Here is a 19,903-nt window from a genome sequence, read left to right on the forward strand (position 1 = left end):
AGTGTTTAGTTCTTGAGATATCGCGGCAACAAACAGGTGGGACGTACGGACGGACGTACGGACGTACGGACGGACGTACGGACGGACGTACGGACGGTCGTGAATACTATATCCCCCGCTTCGCGCTTTCGCGCGGCGGGGGATAATAATCGGGGCGAACCGGGATTCGAGCCCACAATCATAGGTCTCTTGCGTGCCCAAGAGACGCAACTTTGCACAGCGAATTGCGGAGCCTTAGACGATTGGGCCACCTGTGCCCCCGTGAAGATACTGGGGATATTGAGTATTCTTTCAATATTGTGTATGTGATTTAGACCTAACTCTGAGAACAGGTACGTTTGCAAGAATATTTGCGCCAGTTTAGAAATGAGTAATAGTGGGAGTTATTCCCCTTACCTTGGAAGTTACACCTGCAAGGGTCGTGTTTGTCCAGGTAGTGTTCGAGGGTATCCCAACCCCCGCCCACTCGCACCATCACGTGATTACGTAACACCTGGAAGCAGAAAAGGTCACATGTAGATCGTTAGTACTTAAACTAACAAGTCAGCAATTGTGAAGCAAACGGTAATCTGAATCACCAAATCATATTCGGTCTCCATAGTCACCATAGTCCATTGATATCACAGAAATACAATAGTTCGGCAAATGTACGAGAGGTGAGGTTAAATGGGGTTTAACGACGCCTTCAAGATTATTTTGTGTCTGTGTCTGTGTCTGTGTCTCTGTGTTGGTCCGGACTGATGCCGGTTTCATAGTGCTGGGCCAGTGAGATACCATGCCGCAGTTTAACATGAATACCCCACTCAGGCACAGTTTACTGACTCCGAGCCGACCAGTCCTTGTTTTAGCCCCTTAATGCCAGATAGGGTAACAACAAGTACCATCTGTTAAAGTCTTTTGGTATGACACGGCCGGGGATCAAACCCCAGACCTTCCGCTCTCCGGGCGGGCGCTCTACCACTAGACCACGGAGGCGGTCAAATGTAAGTGGGAATTCTTTTGAAATGAAATATAATTTGAAAATAAATTTCATTTATTCAAGTATTACAACACAGGCTTATGTTAAATTTTTAATCCCAACACATTGAAAGTTGGTTCCAATTTGGTTCCGACCCGTGAAGATCCGGGGTAAAATAAGTCTTCAGCAACCCATGCTTGCTGTAAGATGCGACTATGCTTGTCGTAAGAGGCGACTAACGGGATCGGGTGGTCAGACTCGCTGACTTAGTTGATGCATGTTATCGTATCCCAGTTGCATGGATCGATGCTCAAGATGTCAATCACTTGGTTGTCTGGTTCAGACTCGATTATTTACAGACCGCCGTCATATAGCTGGAATATTGCTGAGTGCGGCCTTAAACAACAAACAAACAAACTAAATCCAATTTGGTTCCAACTGGGTTGGGGGTGACGTCGCCAGCTAACGTCAAAGAGGGGCGGGGTAGTGATCAGGGGATATATTGATCTCATCGCTCAAGGTCCGGGTTCGCTTCCCCAGGAATTGTGGGAAGTCCATTTCTGTGTCCCCCGTCGTGATATTGCTAGAGAATTGCTAACGTGACGTGAAACTATAATCATTCACCAACTTCAAAGAATTCACTTTCTTTGTCTCATAATCACCCGCCGTGGCATTGCTGGGAGCGGCGTAAGGCCATACCACCTCACTCACTTGGTGGCAACGAATCCCGGGCTTATAACTCCGGATCATAAGTGCCTAACCCGATTAAGAACAGATCCTTTGATTTATCGCATGCTTATGTTGGTACACTGGGCTAGAGTAACACCTCAAAGTGGCCGCATTGTCTAATATGGTGCTGTAAACGGTCAGCAGAGTAACGCGATCTAGCCTAGCATGCAGCGTTACCGGCAGACGTAATAGAAGTCGCACGGCCACACGGCGAGACAGAGGGAGATTCTGTAAACTATCTCACACAAGCACCATGGCGGGAACTGAACCTTCAGACGAACCTTCAGACGAACCCGTCCATCTCCTCTACAATTACCATGCGTTGTGCCTATGCGGGGAATGGATCTAAATACACCAAGAAATATGCTACTCAACGGTTGATATGTCAGCTATGTCATTCTATTTTACTATACGGGGGGGGGGGGGGGGGGGGGGGGGGGGGGCACGGGTGGCCCAGTCGTCTAAGGCGACGCGATTAGCTGTGCATAGTTACGTCCCTTGGGCACGCCAGAAACCTATGATTGTGGGTTCGAATCCCGGTTCGCCCCGATTATGTTTCTAGTTTTGTCAGCACCACCGTGCTCGTGGGCCATATAGCTGGAATATTGCTGAGTGCGGCGTTTAAACAACATATAAACTAGTTTTGAAGCGATTTCTTTTAAATTTGTGGTTGAGTTTATCCCCGCTTTGAGTATTTTTGCACTTATATCACGCCGTGTCAGATTACCTTTGGACGAATGCCAAAACTAGCAGATCGTTCTGGATTCGAACCAGAAGGCCAGCGGATACTGGCATGGTTGGGGGAAGCAACTCTTTACAGCGAAATACGTCGCTTGAAACCACCTGTTTCATCTAAGGGGACCATGAAGCTAAACCAAAGATTATGTATTTTCTAATACAGAAGAAAACTTTAAGCCGCCCCAAGACGAGCATAATGACACACAGGGTATGACTTGGAATTAGTTGTACAAACATCACGACCACGACCTCCTGACCCCCCAACAGGCACACGCCCCTATACCAATACACGCCGGGCTGGTGAGGTTGGCACAGCTACACAGGTAATTAGCGGGTCATGGAGGTCAGGGTGATGAAGAGTCGTGCTGCATAGATGTCCAGCCGTTCCTCGAGGGGCCGGGAGAGGGGGGGGGGGGGGGGGGGGGGGGGGGGGGGTTAGTTAGATTGTTTGTTTGTTGTTTAACGCCGCTCTCGCCAATATTCCAGCTATATGACGGCGGTCTGTAAAATAATCGAGTCTGGAACAGACAACCCAGTGATCGACATCATGGGCATCGCTCCACGCAATTAGGATCGATGACATACCTAAACCAAGTGGGCGAGCCTGACCACCCGATCCCGTTAGTCGCCTTTTACGACAAGCATAGTCGCCTTTTACGGCAAGTATGGGTTGCTGAAGACCTATTCTACCCCGGAATCTTCACGGGTCGAAGATTCCATTGATTTTAACTGTAATAAATTGAAAATAAAATACCGAACATGTACTGAGTTATGCTGAAACAAGAGATGATGCTCATAGGACTACAAGAAGTTAGGCTCTGTTCGACGGACGTTTGTTACCCAGCACAAGCAATGCATACGAACCCGTGGAATGTTTATAGAACTTTTTGTATTTCTCTTGACATATTCAATGAGCGGTTGTGGTTTTTTAACGCCAGTTTTCGAAATATTCCAGCAATATCACGGCGGGGGACACCAGGAATGGGCTTCACGCATTGTAGTCATGAGGGGAATCGAACCCGCGTGACGAGCGAACACCTTAACCACTAGGCTACCACACCGCCTTCTTGAGAGATTCCCGAAGTCACCTCTATCGACAATCATAGTCGCCATTTGCGACAAGCATGGGTTGCAGAAGACCATTCCTAACCCGGACCTTCACGGGTCACAATATATGATAAATTAAATATAATACGATAGTAAAATATACATTTCGCTGATCTGTTATTAACTTATATAACAATAGCTTTAGTTAATTACCATAATTCAGACACTCAACTTTGAACAAAATGTAAATGCAGAGATGAGTATATATTTGATTGTCGTGAATATAACCCTATGATTTAAGCCGGTGAGAAAATCTGCACTAGGACTGTGACGAGAGTAGGAAGGCGGTCAATGACTGGTGGATTAGTCTAGAGGCGCAACAAACTATTGCGTCGCGCGATTACAATTATTAACGCTTTGACAGAAGCCATTTCGAGAGTCAATGAGGCGAAAAGTCCAAGTAGATGGGATCACCTTTGGCCTATAGACTAGACTTGATTCAGTCTCCGTTTCTAAAAGGTCTCTGAGGTCAGCAACATAATTCCGACAGGTCCCAGTATGACATACACCTATTTACCAGGATATAAGTGAGACCTTCACCAAGTCTATCTAAACCAGAACGACTAGAAGTGGCGCTGGTAGGTCGAGGTTATCTTCACCTGACTAATCCTAATCCAACAAAGATAATCCATTAAAGGGACATATGTACATGTATAATGAACATGGTGAATATATCGATCTGCACTGCCTGGAAACCCATGGGTGAGTCCACAGGAATTCAGTGAGGTATGAGAATATTTGCAGTGGTCAGCTTTGGTAGTGTTGACTACGCATTGTCTGTAAGTGTCAATGACCGTTCCGGTTCCAGATAAATCAGTTGTGAATAGAAACATGCAAAGGAGACGCCATTTTGATCCAAATGGCATCAGATCCTGTTTTATTTGTTGTTTAACGCCACACTCAGCAATGTTCCAGCTATATGACGGCGGTCTGTCAATAATCGAGTCTGGACCAGACAATCCATTGATTGATATCATGATCATCGATCTACATCATTGGGATACGATGACATGCATCAACCAAGTTAGCGAACCTGACCACCCGATCCCGTTAGTCGCCTCTCACGACAAGCATTGTCGCCTCTTAAGGCAAGCATGGGTTGCTGAAGACCTATTCTACCCCGGATCCTCACGGGGCTGGAGTGAAGGGATTGATTTGAAATACATGTACTGCAAATAAATGTCCGAGGGTTTTTGTTTGTTTGTTTTGATTGTGTTTAACGACGTACTTAGTCGGGTGGTCAGGCTCGCTTATTTGGTTGAAGCATGTCAATTGCGTAGATCGTTGTACATGATGTGAATCAGTAGATTGTCTGGTCCAGACTCAATTATTTATAGACCGCCGTCGTACAACTGGAGTGAGTGAGTTGGGGTTAACGACGCTTTTAACAGTATTCCAGTCATATCACGGCGTGTCAGCTTAATGTGGGAGGAAAGCCCGAAGTGATGCAGGTCTTAGACGTTTACCACTTCGGTGAAACCCATGAGCACGGGTATGGTTCTGACAAACCTAGAAACATAATCGGGGCAAACCGGGATTCGAACCCACAATCATAGGTTTCTGGCGTGTCCAAGGGACGCAACTCTGCACAGCGAATTGCGGCGCCTTAGACGACTGGGCCACCCGTGCCCCCGTTTAACTGGAATATTGCTGAGTGCAATATCTTGTCTTGTATGTACAGGGTATCGATGCTGTGACAGCTGGAAGGCAACTGCCTGTGGCGTTAAATAACATTCACTCACATACGACTCGTCTTGATTAATAGCTTAATAAACATAAAAAGTGAGCACTATTGATAGTTTCTATTGACCTAATTGTAGAGACGTCCGTAAGAGCCTCGCTGACTTGGTTGTTGAATTGCGTAGATGGCTGATCATCATTTCAGTCACTGGATTGTCTGGTCCAGATTCTAATATTAACAGATCGCCGCCACATAGCTGGAATACTGCGGTGTCAACCAATAAATAAACAGACAAATAAACAAAACAGACACGTCCTCTCACCACCAACACCACGGTTGACAACAGGGTCACGTGACTTCCAGTAAATAACATTAAAAAGTAAAATGAACTTACCCTGACGAAAATGAGTGTTTGGGAGTCTCCGATCTTGTATTTTCCTTCTCCGACCTTGATGAGCTGAAACTGGATCGGACAGGAACATCGCCCCACCAACTCGCGCACCTGTTGAGAGATCAAAGACTCCGACGTTACATCAGCCACATCAGTTAAGCTCTTCCAGACTCGGTTCATTTTGGCAACTTGCATCAAGGTGTTGACAGTTCATGTCATGTGACATGTCAACCACGACACGAATAGATTAAAGGTAAAATCGTTCCATATTCCCCTTCAGTTGAATTTAAATTAATCCGATCACCATGCTCACAGTTTTCTGACCAACACATCTCGCGATGGACAACGCTGACCCATGGTAAGTATTATGTCAGTTGGCTGAATGAGTAAGTTAGATAAAGCCGCACGTGATCTTACTGACACGCCCGTAGAATCGCGTGCTGCACGTGCGCCGGACAATAATCAGTGGACATTGTTTCCAGGTGTGAAACGTCGGAAAGCTGACCAAACTCCAGTCGCGTGCTTCCAATCTCAGAGAGAGAGAATGGTTACAGCTTAATGCCGAATCAGCAATTTTGCAGCTTTTCGCGGCGAACTACTAATCTTAGACACGGTTAACATAATAAAAGGACAAATACTCCTGTAATTTAAATCTGTTAACACACTGAGAGTGCCACACTCTCGAGTCATATTACTTTGCACAGCTAGCACCCGTGAAGATGCGGGTTAGAATTGGTCCTCAGCAGCCCATACTTGTTGAAAGAGGCGGCGTGGCTTGTCGTAAGAGGCGGGCTCGGGTAGTCAGGCTCGCTGACTTCGTGAGCGAGTGAGTGAATGGAATTTAACGTCACATCGGCAATATTTCAGCCATATCGTGACGAACGCTGACTTGGTTGATGTATGTCATCGTATCCCAATTGCGTTGATCGATGCTAATGATGTCAATCACTGGATTGTCTGGTCCAGACTCGATTATTTACAGACCGCCGTCATAGAGCTGCCATGCCTCTTGCAGCAAGCATTTTTTGCAATTCTCAGCCCGGATCTGGATTCTAGTGCTTTATTTGCAGTTTAGATACCAACGTCAAAGTGAGTTTTATTTTATCTTCAGCGGACGAGGAATGTTTGAAGTAATATATTTCAAAGTATTCTGTACTTTTGGTTTGCAGCATTTGAAACATGGCGAGAAAAGTCAATGCATGAAAGATGTGTTTACAAACACAAGCATTCTAAATATAAATATTTTAAAGCCAAGCACAAAAGTACAAATATTTGTTTCGTTTTTTAATGACCTACCGATCTTTCTTGTGAAATAAGAAAAAAAATAAACCATAAAAAATGAAGTGCGACCAAAAGCGTTAAATCGATTTGAACTTGCAATGTACGACGCCACACAAGGAATGATTCATCGCCATGATGGTGAGTTTTTTGCACGGGTCGTTGAGATGGGGACATCCGATACCGCCACACAGATAAACCTGCACTCTGATAAATAATGTATCTCCTCAAAGACGAGTGAAACTGAAAAAGTACAGCCGAAACATTATCGCCATGAAATATTAATGTCAAACGCTTTGTCGATGTTCATCAAATATTAAATACAACGATGAATCATATTGAGCACAACCATATTTAATTATAATATCCCATTGTAATTACGCTTCAAAATGTTCTTGCACGCACTTTCAAAAGAACCGGTGATATCGATAGTGTTAATCAGTTTTTCTTTGTCAATCAGTGAGTGAGTGAGTGAGTGAGTGAGTGAGTTTAGGAATGGGCACTGTGTCGGCATCACACATCGGCCCCACTTAGGCAATCGAACCCGGGTCGTGACGTCACAATATCACTGCATTCTTAATAAAGCACAACTCTATGTAAACCACATCGAACTAAATACAAGACCACGTGCACCATCCCCAAACCCCCACCCCCCAAAAATAAATAATTAAATAACATAAAAAAATAATTAAGAGAGTTTTGCTAATAAATCCTAGGTAATTGAGGTACTTACTTTTTTATCTTCTTCGCTCAAAACGGGTTTGGTTCCATGCATTTTTGTTTTCATAGAATTGTCAATATTTTTGCAAGCAAATATTTTCATTTTACTGAATATTTAACACACAATATTTAAACCACGGACGCCGCATATGGACAATGTGAAGAAAGCTACACTCGCCAGTGTATGTCTTGTATGACGCCAACTGTCCTCTCCAAACAATAAATATCAACACCTATGACCTCTCCGTATTGTGCCAACATTCCCCACCCGAATGTGAGCCTCGTGGTCAATCCAAAGCAATCATATCACACCCATTCCAAAGAAAATATTAACCACAAGCCCATATCAGAGCAAACTTGCATTCCTTGAGACATCACAAGCCTCAAATGGTATTCTCCAGAATCGTTTTAAAATAACACTATTTCTCAACGATGCAGAAGAAATACAGGCGATTTTACTCAAACAAACAACATGCGATGTTTAGCATCGGTGTTGGAGATCAGCGTCATCTGCATATGATGTTGGTCTGCTTTTGAGGGGAGGGATTCCCGATAACCGCTTGTCTAACCTGTCCGAGGGTGAGGTGTTTTTACGCGCTATTAGCAATATTCCAACTCTATCACGGCGTTAAACCTGTCTGAAACAACGGTAGCTCGCTGTGCCGGGTACCCCGTCCGTATCTGGTCATACAATATGCACCGAGATGTGGCATATATTATTCACGGCGGTTACCCTCTCAAATAACAGTCGCTGATTGGTCTTCAAAGTGGCAGTAACGTGATGACACTGTGAGCTTATTAATTCCACAGTGAGAGATGGTGTAAAAACTAAGATGTGGGGATCGATGACAGTTTGGGAATCAATCGATCTGATCAGTAATCATAGCAGATGGATGTCAAATATGACATGCCGCCAGGATGCTGGAGGTAGGACGACAGTGCAGATCGATAACCTGCTGTATCGTGATTTCTTCTCGATATAAATAATAATTGAACGACACTTTTTTATTTCTTGTTTCTCACGGATTTCTTTCACTGAGTGGGTCAGTTTAACTCTGCTTTGGACAGTATACATATTCAGCTTCATGTGGGAGGAAAGCCTAGAGTGAAGCAGATCTAAGATCGTTTCCGCCTTGGTGAAACAAACGAGCACGGGAATGGTGTGGACATAGATGTCTTTTAAAAAATATGCAGTTGTTGATCGAAATGAAACAAAGAACACGGGTAAGGTCATCTTCCCGAAGCAAGAGAGTTAACTGACATTAAAAGTCCAGTTTTCACCCTTGCCGAACTAGGCTGGTATTATGGAGTTACAATTTGGCTGGACTAACGAGTCTATGCATAGTCCAATCAAAATGGCGCACCGAAATCGCAATCCGGTTCGTAAACTGTCATGCATATTCGGTCGATTGCAGGATTTGCAAAGCATGTACATCGCCAGCTCGTTGTCAACAGATATTTTCCAAATCTTTTCATGTTTTAACCAAGGTGCTCACGTCATTTGGTGTACTTCGAGAAGTAAGAACCTTTTTATCACAAAATAGATCTTAATGGTCGAACAGATCGTCTTGACTGGGCGCCATCATTTTGTTTGAAGCAAATGCATGTGATACGAGAGGTGGAATCTGATTGGTCCCAATGGGAGAGGCAGAATGGACATAACTCGCAATAACCACTGGTGGCGCTACGATCGAGCCCAGGAATTCCAGTCTAGTTCCCGAAAGGGTGGAAAATGGACTTGTAAAGTCAGTTAACGCTCTTGCCTCGGGAAGATGGGGTAAGGTGAAATGTTACAACAGAAGATTTTTCGGGTTTTTTAGGTGTTGTTTATTGTGAAGTCAAACGCTGGCTTCTCTGCCTGGGGCAACGGGTGACCCTGTTGCCGTATGGGCGGATCTCCGCTGTGCAGAGTGACGGCCCTTAGACATGTCAGGATTAGCTGAATCATGGGTTCACGGTTTAATGTTGAAAGTTTGAAGTAATCCAGGTCTTTGACCGTTACCAATTTGGAAGATCCCACCAGCACAGGAATGGTGCTGACAAACCATGAATCATGAGCAAGGTGAGTCGCCGATTTATACCAACGATCATAGGATACTAGCACACCCAAGGGACGCAACTCCGCACAACCAATTTAGCACCTCAGACGACTATGCTTCAAAAGCCTAATGGTAACTAACTAATGGTTATGAAAGAAAAGGTGTAATTAGTTTAACCAGTGTGAAAAATAATTAGCTATTATGAGTTTGTAACGGCAGTTTGGATGATTTGAACACATTGAGATAATTTGAATTGCTTCGATTTGAGTATTAGTGTAATTAGTTATTTGACATATGTCCCGCTCGGAGACGAGGCGAGACGAAACATGACCAGTTTAACATGTTTGTCAAGAAATTACATGCAGCATTCCGAATTCATTTCTTTAGCCAGTGATCTTTCCCTCACATAATTCATGATTGGATCTTCTCAGCCGACGAATCTCGAAATTTATCGATTAGCGTGATTTTGCTTTATTAATGTCATATTCAGTCAAAACTAGATCACACCCAACAATAAAACTAACTGTCTTAAACCTTCATAAAAATATTAGAACAGATTGTTTATTTGTTTGTTTGATGCTTTGTTTGTTTGTTGTTTAACGCCGCACTCAGTATTTCCAGCTATATTACGGCGGTCTATAAATAATCGAGTCTGGACCAGACAATCCAGTGATTGATCTACTCAAATGATATACAATGACATGCATCGACCAAGTCAGCGAGCCTGACCACCTGATCCCGTTAGTCGCCTCTTACGACAACATAGTCCCCTTTAACGGCAAGCATATTCGCCTGTTACGGCAAGCATAGTCGCCTGTTACGGCAAGCATAGTCGCCTGTTACGGCAAGCACAGTCGCCTGTTACGGCAAGCACAGTCGCCTGTTACGGCAAGCATAGTCGCCTGTTACGGCAAGCACAGTCGCCTGTTACGGCAAGCATAGTCGCCTGTTACGGCAAGCGGGGATTCCACCATGGATCATCACGGGGAGATTAGTACAGACGAGTACTGGAGAGGAGGCAAACTCAACCGAAGTTCGATTATGGAAAATTTCTTTCGATTGCTTGGTCGTTTGGGCCTTCTGATCGGTCTTCGATAATTTACATAAATCGGAACACCACTCGTGGTTAAGTGGACACTGGGATAATATTGTTCAGCATGGCATCAGAAGTTATATTGATCGGGTGTTTTGTTGTGCTGCTAGGGCCGTTCACAGTAGAGGCAGTTTTGAGGCAAGGGGCAACACTATGGGGCTTAACTTTGTCCATCATTAACTGATTTTATTTATATGACTTAACATTAACGAAACACTACAAACCCAAGCTTTGTGCGTATCCGTGCAAATATTCAACGTGAATTTGGCCCGACTCCATGTATCCGAGACATTATATAAACGCTTCTCCTACAACCAAAAGCCTGAGTACAGACATAGTTATCTCCCTTCTATTGTGACATGAGTTTATCCCATTCATCGCACATCTCCGTCACATAAGCGAGACAGACAATCAGTCTATCATGTGTATGTTACGCTATGTTTGTGTTTGTCTATTCAAAACCAAATCACGTCCATGTCACAGGCATGGAATGAGACCCGTGGAGATCCGGCTTGGAATAGGTCTTCCGCAACCCATGCTTGTCGTAGGTGACTCGGTTCGCCCCAATTATGTTTCTAGGTTTGTCAGCAACATACCCGTGCTCGTGGGTTTCACCGAAGTGGTAAACGTCTGAGACCTGCATCACTTCGGGCTTTCCTCCAACATTAAGATGGCACGCCGTGATATGACTGGAATACTGTTAAAAGCGGCGTTAAACCCAACTCACTCATTCACGTAAGAGGCGACTAACGGGATAGGGTGGTCAGGCTCGCTGCCTTGGTACATACATCGTATCCCAATTGCGTGGATCGATGCTCATGATATCATTCAGAGGATTGTTTGGTCCAGACTCGATTATTTACAGATATCCGTCATATAGCTGGAATTGCTGAGCGCGGCGTTAAACAGCAAAAATGCGTTGTACCCATGTTAGGAATCGAACCCGCGCTTTGACATGATAAGCGAGCGCTTTAACCACCAATGGCCTCGCCACTTGACATAGAACCACGAAATATCGCGTTTTTTAATTAACGAAACAGCTGGATGTTTCCTAATACTTTATAAAGTCAAAAACAAGCCTTCCCGGCAATAGGAATATCACTGGCAGCTCTGGAAAATAATTGAGTTTTGACGTCTGATTACAATCCGGGGTTGGCAGTCACGTGACTGCGAGATCTATATTTAGCAGTGCACGCATCTCGAACTGGGCCAAGGGCGCTTTAAATTCAAAGTCTGCACTTTTTTCTTTCCGTTCGTGCTAGTCAACTACCACGCTGCACGCGCTGCTATATTTAACTGCTTGCAATCACCAGACTGTTGACCCTCACCCAGACTGTAGTTCTGACCTATATATATTCCTTTCAGTCGAGTATTGGTCGCACAAATCATAACAGGAAGCGTCCCCATTCAGATCAATTTATAATCGTTGACATACATTGTAAGCTTTCAGTTAAACCGTTCAGCAGATGGCATTTGGCGGGTAGTTATAACAGGATAGAGTTTAATCCAATGTTAATGTCATACTCAGCCATACATCATTCTTCACATCTAAAATATCATCGTCCGATAGTGTACCTTTGTGTCACCAATGAGTTAGGTTTAAATCCGCATTGAGCAATATTCCAGTCATATCACGGGAGGAAATCTCGAAGTCATTCAGGTCTTAGACGTTTACCACTTCGGTGAAATTGTCACCATTGAAACTTGGCAATCATTTAAATTTAGAGGGACTTTCAGGTTTTGCGACATACACCCGGACTGGGTAATTAAGGAAGTATGCTGTCTTGACACAACTTGTGAAAGTCCTTTCTTAAATTCAGATTTATTTCAGCATTGAACAATATGCAGCAATGTAAACCATTTGGTAATGAAGCTTTTTTCTCTTTCTTGCATGGTCGTGTTAAGAAATATAAGGCAACTTAAGACAAAAACACTGGTGTTAAAATAACGCACGGCATGTTAATTATCATATCCTCAATTGGGTATTTACAAAATATAATTTTTTTTACCAAATTGGCCCCTGAAAATGTCATAAAGGACAAAATACAAGACGTCTGAATAATATTCAACGAAACGCGACCTATCAAATTACATGTGGCGAAAGGCGATATGAACTTTCAACTCTTCACATATACTATTATTGAACATGTTGAAAGAGCGTTTCACAATACATGATTGTGTCATTCTTATATTAGTCCAGATACGCAATGGACATACATCTATATTTAACTCAAAGTGGACTTTCCCCTGATAAGATAACAGTGGACTCGACTTGAACCAGACCAGTCCGATCGTAACCCTCAGCTCCTTCAGACGGAAAACGCCAAATTCAAGGGAAGTAACTCCAGTATCCTTATCAATCACAGCTACACGGGTCACCTAATATGAAAGTGTGGTCTTGTTGAGGAGTGGTTTAATGTTTGTAATGCATTCATCCGCTTCAATAATCATAGATAATTTTCATGAACTGTCTAAGCTACATTTAATACGCGTGGCATCATCCTTATCAAAACAGTGGCGGCGGGGTAGCTTTGTCAATAAAGTGTTGGCTCGTCACGCCGAATTCGAAGAGCCGGGCTCGATTCCCCACATGTGGAGTGAGTGAGTTAGTGAGTATGGTTTTACGCCGCTTTTAGCAATATTCCAGCAATATCACGGCGGGGGTCACCAGAAATGGGCTTCACACATTGTACCCATGTCGGGAATCGAACCCGGGTCTTCGGCGTAACGAGCGAACGCTTTAACCACTAGGGTACCCGACCGCCCCCCCCCCCCCCCCCCCCCCCCCCCCCCCAACATGTGGGACAATGTCCGAAGCCCATTCTGGTGTCCCCCGCCGTGATATTTGCTGGAATATTGCTAAAAGCGGCTTAAAACAGTACTCACTCGCACTTATCAAAATATGACCTTCATTTACCAAATATGGTGGGTCCTTGTCGAACAAGGATATATTGTAAATGTACTGTGACATAAACATGTACAAATATATCATATCTATTTAAACATAACAAGGGTAAGGCTATCAAACGGGTATTTTCACGTTGCCCAAAAAATTCGTTTACATGTACCGAGACGGTATCACAATAATCATAAATGCATGTCTCCGAGTCCCGTAACAACACTTAAAGATGCGTTGTATTGTACACGGGGTAAGTGCACTTAAGCACACCTCCGCTGACAAACATGTGAATAAAATCTCCATGTCACCGCCAATGCAATCTGCTGTCATTCCCTCTAATTCATTCGCTCGTATACTGCTTGGCTGTTGGGAATCGCGATGAAACCTGAACTCCCGACACTGTATTCCACTCCCGCGGGGGTTATCTTTTCATACATGCGATGCCTCCAACAAAGCAAATCCTGTGAGGAGCGTTGAGCGTGAAATAGGCTGGAAGAACGACATACTGTCTTGTTATAAGGGTGCAGACTTGATTGACTGGGTATGACTGGTGTGAAGCGCACACAATGTGATTACCTACTCAAAACACAGAATATTCGTAGGTGGGAGGCGAGGGACTGTCAACAAGGCAATTTAATGTTAATTCACATGGAACTCCGTAATGCTTCCTGTCGGGACAGTAGGTTGTTGTTTATGTATCGAATTCCAGCCTATTTTTGGTGTTAAACCCTAAAGGACATTATTTTTGAGATGGGGTTTAACGTTCAGCTCAAGGTTACGGCACATGTGCGTGCGTGCGTGCGCAGGCGGGGGGGGGGGGGGGGGGGGGGGGGAGGTATTGCCAGGTGAATAGAGCTAGTCCACTGAACATCCATGCCGCAGTTTAACACGAATACCCTTTTCGGACGCAGATAAATGACGCTCTACCACAAGACAACGGAGGCGGTATAACATGTTGTTGTATGTGAGTAAGTATGGTTTTACGCCGCTTTTAGCAATATTCTAGCAATATGACGGCGGGGGACACTAGAAATGGGCTTCACACATAGTTACCACATAGGGAATCGAACCCAGGTCTTAAGCGTAAAGAGCGAACGCTTTAACCACAAGGCTACCCCACCGCCCCTTTAATTTTGGAACGTTACAATAATCGTTAAGTTAATACCACGATACCAAGGGCGCTAGTCCCGTGTGTTCGCAATCGCAAGCGAGCAAGATTTTCGCCAAGTAAACAACCCAGTCCATATTACATTGGCCAGCAATGATATTCAGAGAGTTAATAATGAGTGAGATGACTGTGGCGTCGATTTGGACAGCACTTCAGATTTATCACGGTGTTTAAGCTGTATGTGGGGGGAAATATCCAAGTGATGCAGGTCTCAGTCGTTAACCGAGAACAGTTGCTGCTTACAAACCAAGGTTCATAATCAGGGTAACTCATGGATTCGAACATACGACAACAATATCTGGAACGCCTAATGAATGAAAACTGCTTTGACGATCTGACCGACCGTGCCCCCGAAGTCACATTTACCAAACCAGTTGATGTTGTATAACGCCGCACACAGCAATATTCCAGCTATATAATGGCGGTCTGTAAATAATCGAGTCAGGACCAATTGTGATACGATGACATGCATCAACCAAATAAGCGAGCCTGACCACCCGATCCCGTTTGTCTCCTTTTACAGCAAGCATAGTCGCCTTTTACGACAAGCATGGGTTGCTGAAGGCCTATTCTACCCCGGATCTTCACGAGTCGACTAGACAATCCATGAGCATCGATCCACGCAACTGAGATATGATGCCATTTATCAACCAAGTCAGCGAGCCTGACCACCGGCCGATCCTGTTAGTAGCCTCTTACAACAAGCAAAGTCACCTTTTACGGCAAGCATGGGTTGCTGAAGACCTATTCTACCCCGGATCTTCACGAGTCAGTTGATAGAGTAAGCATATTTGGGTCGCCTTGTCTTGTGTTGAACCATGGTATATCACACTCTTAACGAGTACGTCTACTCAATATCTGTGGTCTGTCCTCGGTGTCTATGTCATTGAGTGCCATGTCCTCGATGTTACCCGCGACTAGTGTAGAGCTACCTCGCTGTTATCAACACCCTCTCCTATCTCCAAGACTGGACGTTTGATAACCTCTTCACGCCCGCCTGCAACACAATGCCTCTTCGATCTGTTATGCATAATGTATAAGCAGTGATAAAACGGACGCCAGTTTGACACCAAGGTCAGGATGACTTAGTTTATGATAACCGGACACTTCAACTGGACCTGATTTTTATGATGAAGTTGAGACTCGTTAATCCGCACCAGGGTTAACGGATAACCAGACGAAGGCAATATTGGTCTTGATAGGATAATGAGTTTGTATTTAATGTCCCGATCTAGCTGATGCACAGAGCAAATAGAGAACACCTGTGGCATATATTTATTTGAGTAAAGGTCAACAATATAGAGGGGGCATGTGTGGCCCAATCGTCTAAGGCGCCGCGATCCGCTGTGCAGAGTTGCGTCCCCTGGGCACGCCAGAAACCTATGATTGTGGGTTCGAATCCCGGTTCGCCCTGATTATGTTTCTAGGTTTGTCAGCACCATACCCGTGCTCGTGGGTTTCACCGAAGTGGTAAACGTCTGAGACCTGCATCACTTCGGGCTTTCCTCCCACATTAAGCTGACACGCCGGGATATAACTGGAATACTGTTAAAAGCGGTCACTCAACAACAGTCACTCAACAATATAGAAACGCCGGAGCTGGGTGTCGGACCCACATCAGTGGTGCCTGATGATTATAGTGATGATATTGATGAGAATGATAGGAACACCAAGGTCATGATAAACTATTACTGGATTACCTAATTAATTATATAATTTAATTATCAAGATCATAAATGATGGCGTTTTCAGCGTCATTACACCTCTCATCTACCGCTTGAACTCTATTATTCCGCCGTTGAGTCGGCCTAGACCGAGTTATCACTATAGCATATAACTAAACCACGCATCCGGTCGACGTGGTGAAATGTCGTTAAGAGATTCCCTCGCACGATTACCTGGGTGCTTATCATTTGCCCTACCTCACGTTACACCAATTACCTGCATTGCCCTAACACCGTGATCACAACTGACAACATATTGAGTTCCATTTTCCGTCATCCCTGCTACAATGTTGTTTATAGGAGAGGGGAGCCCTATTTCTTGTTCTTTGTTTACGGTCAACAAGCCATGTTGTTTTATGGCTTTAACATGTTTGCTTTCAATTGTAGCCGTCAGTTACGCTCAGCCTCTTACAAACGAGAGAAACATCCGAACAGACATGTCTCAACGTCGACCGGTTTAAAAATACACAACCACACTCACATAAGTATATACTTATCAACCTTTCCCAAAGTATGAATCAGATGAATATCCGATCTAATCCGCAGGGATTATGTCCTTGTTTAACGGAGCGGTCAGTAATTTGGGGAATTATCTTGCTGTTCAGCGGACTAATCTATGCCAACATGGCCGCGGAGGTGGATACACCCCTTAAGAAAGTTAATCCAAATGTCACCAGGCTGTGGTTGAGGAGATAGTGAGAGTGGGGCCCGGGATGAAAAGATTAAGGGAGGTGTTAAGGTATAGCGCTGTTGTTGTAACAGTGTTTTATGGCGACACGCTGGACTGTATACGTGGTCAGAGGTCCAGGAGAGAGTTTGAGAGTAAACTGACTTGGGTGTGGCTTCCGGGAACGCTTGGGGATAAGACATGCTTCAGAAATGTTTGGGGAAAGATTACCAAACCACAAACACGTACTGAGGGCGTTGGTCTGCGTAGTGCTTCAAAACTTGTAGTGTTGTGTCCAGCGACAATTCATTCAAACAGAGTGGCAGGATGGCACAGAGGTTAATGTGGTTGCTTGTCACGTCTACGACGCGAGTTTAATTCGACCTCAAATCGTAAATGTCTAAGGGACATTAATATTTTGTCAAAAGGGGAACAGTCCACACACGAGTTCAAAAATATCCACTCGCTACACAGGGCGATGTTGGCCAATTTGTTTTAGAACCCGAACCACGATGTGCAGAGTTCTTTCCCTTATCCGATCCAGGATCTGATAGTCGTGGGGACTAATACCAGTTATGCACCGATTATGAACCTTGGTCTGTCAGCACCCGTGATCCTGGTTTTCTTCAAAGTCAGACCGTCTGCGACCTGCGTCACAAACCCAAATAATTCTTCAAGCGGCGTCAAACCTTACTCACTCACTAACACAGAGTCAGGAAACTAAAGAGTGATGAGTGGGAACATAGGAAGGTGCTATTAGCGAATCATTCATTCAATTTTGGAATATATAAATGGGTGAGTGAGTGAGTTGGGTTCAGTGACACGTTTAACAGCATTCCAGCTTAAAGTAGGAGGTAAGCCTGAAGTGATGCAGGTCTAAGACGTTTACCACTTTGGTGAAACCCACGAGTATGGTGCTGACAAACCTAGAAACAGAATCAGGGTGAAGCGGGATTTGAACCCAGGATCATGTTTCTGGTGGGTCCAAGGGATGCATTGCATCGCCTCATACGACTGGGCCACCCGTGCCACCCGCGCCGCACTCGGCAATATTCCAGCTATATGACGGCAGTCTGTAAATAATCGAGTCTGGACCAGACAGTCCAGTGATTAATATAACGAGCATCGATCAACGCAATTGGGATCGATGACATGCATCAACCAGCGAGCCTGACCACCCGATCCCGTTAGTCGCCTTTTACGACAAGCATAGTCACCTTTTACGGCAAGCATGGGTTGCTGAAGACCTATTCTACCCCGGATCTTCACGGGTCTGGAATTTATGTATGATGAGCTATAACTGATATATTGTATGTCTAATCAGTATGTACATTAACTTGCGAATAAATCAGCCGCTCTGGGCGTATAATATGTGGCTATTATCAACCTCATCAGAGCGACCGAACACCAACCTACCCTTGGTCATAAATTGTCAACGATAAGTATTCATTATTGGATAATAGGACAAGTCTAGCAGAACCCATCTATATCTAAAACACGTCTCAAGCCTCATGATCTATGTGGTTTTCCCCCAACATAAAAACTTTTATCCCCCGATTAAATACGTATGAAGGAATTCCAGCCAACAAGTGCGCAGGTCATGAAGAAGTGCTAACCTGAATCTTCCAACGGACAACAACACAAGCCTCTATTGTGAGGGGATTGACTTGTGAGGCGGGATATAATCTATAATCAAATTTAAGCAACAACTCGGGCCATTGTCGTTGAATTCTTTCAGCGGGAGGTGGCACTGCAACACACTGCTAATATAACAGAGACAGTGTGGCGACATCGTGATATCTAACGTATGTCTGTGTGCGACAGAAACATTGTGTTTGTTTGTTTATTTAACGTCGAACTCAGCAATATGACGGAGGACTGAAAAATAATCGAATCCTGGCCATACAATGCAGTGATTAGGATACGATGACATGCATCAACCAAGTCAGCGAGCCTGACCACCCGATCCTGTTAGTCACCTCTTACGACAAGCATAGTCACCTTTGGTCCTGCACCATGACCGTGGAATATATTCATTTTATGAAAAAAAAATTAATCTAGAAACGCATACAAAAGCAAGTCTAGCCAGCTCAAGCTGAAATCAGCATAGCGAAAAAAAAAAAATTAGAGTCAAGAAGGATATTGTGTAATATAAGATTTCAGAGACTAAATGTTAGTCTAAGTCCCCTTTTATGGCGAGCATTGGTTGTTGAAGACCTATTCTACCCCGGATCTTCACGTATACCAGTGTACGCCCAAAACACAGTGTGGTCATCTGATATATGCGTGTATCTGTGTTACAGTAATTGTGCTGACAAACCTATAAAGTTTAATCGGGGTGAATCGGGATTCGAACCCACAATCATAGGTTTCTGCTTAGCCAAGATCGCTTAGAAACAGGCGAGCGTTGTTGGAGTAGTTAGTTGTATCATAGAGGTGACTGAGGACTCGCTGACTTGATTGATGCATGTCATCGTGTCTCTATTGCAAAAATCGATGCTCATCATGTCAATCACTGAGATTGTCTGGTCCAGACTCGATTTTCTACCGACCGCCGTAATATAGCTGGAATATTGCTGAGGACAACTGAGTATTGTTTATCGGCACTTTAATCAATATGATCAGATAACTGGGTGACACCAAGAATGTGCTTCACGCGTTGCCATGTGGAGATTCGAACCCAGGTCTTTGGTGTGACGACTATCGCCCTT

General features: G+C 44.3%; 1 protein-coding gene across 1 annotated transcript in view; it reads right to left on the reverse strand.

The window, feature by feature from the left end:
• LOC139472263 (GAS2-like protein 2) overlaps positions 1–19,903 on the reverse strand; it is a 111,719-nt gene that overhangs the window by 29,359 nt on the left and 62,457 nt on the right. The window contains exons 2-3 of the mRNA XM_071254669.1: positions 5,608–5,715; positions 397–493 (exon numbers count right to left, since the gene is read on the reverse strand). Of these exons, the coding sequence (XP_071110770.1) occupies positions 397–493; positions 5,608–5,715 (205 nt within the window). The remainder of the gene's footprint in view (positions 1–396; positions 494–5,607; positions 5,716–19,903) is intronic.

This window comes from Haliotis cracherodii, unplaced genomic scaffold, assembly GCF_022045235.1.
Source record: "Haliotis cracherodii isolate W230 unplaced genomic scaffold, xgHalCrac1.p SCAF_24, whole genome shotgun sequence".
NCBI lineage: Eukaryota > Metazoa > Mollusca > Gastropoda > Lepetellida > Haliotidae > Haliotis > Haliotis cracherodii.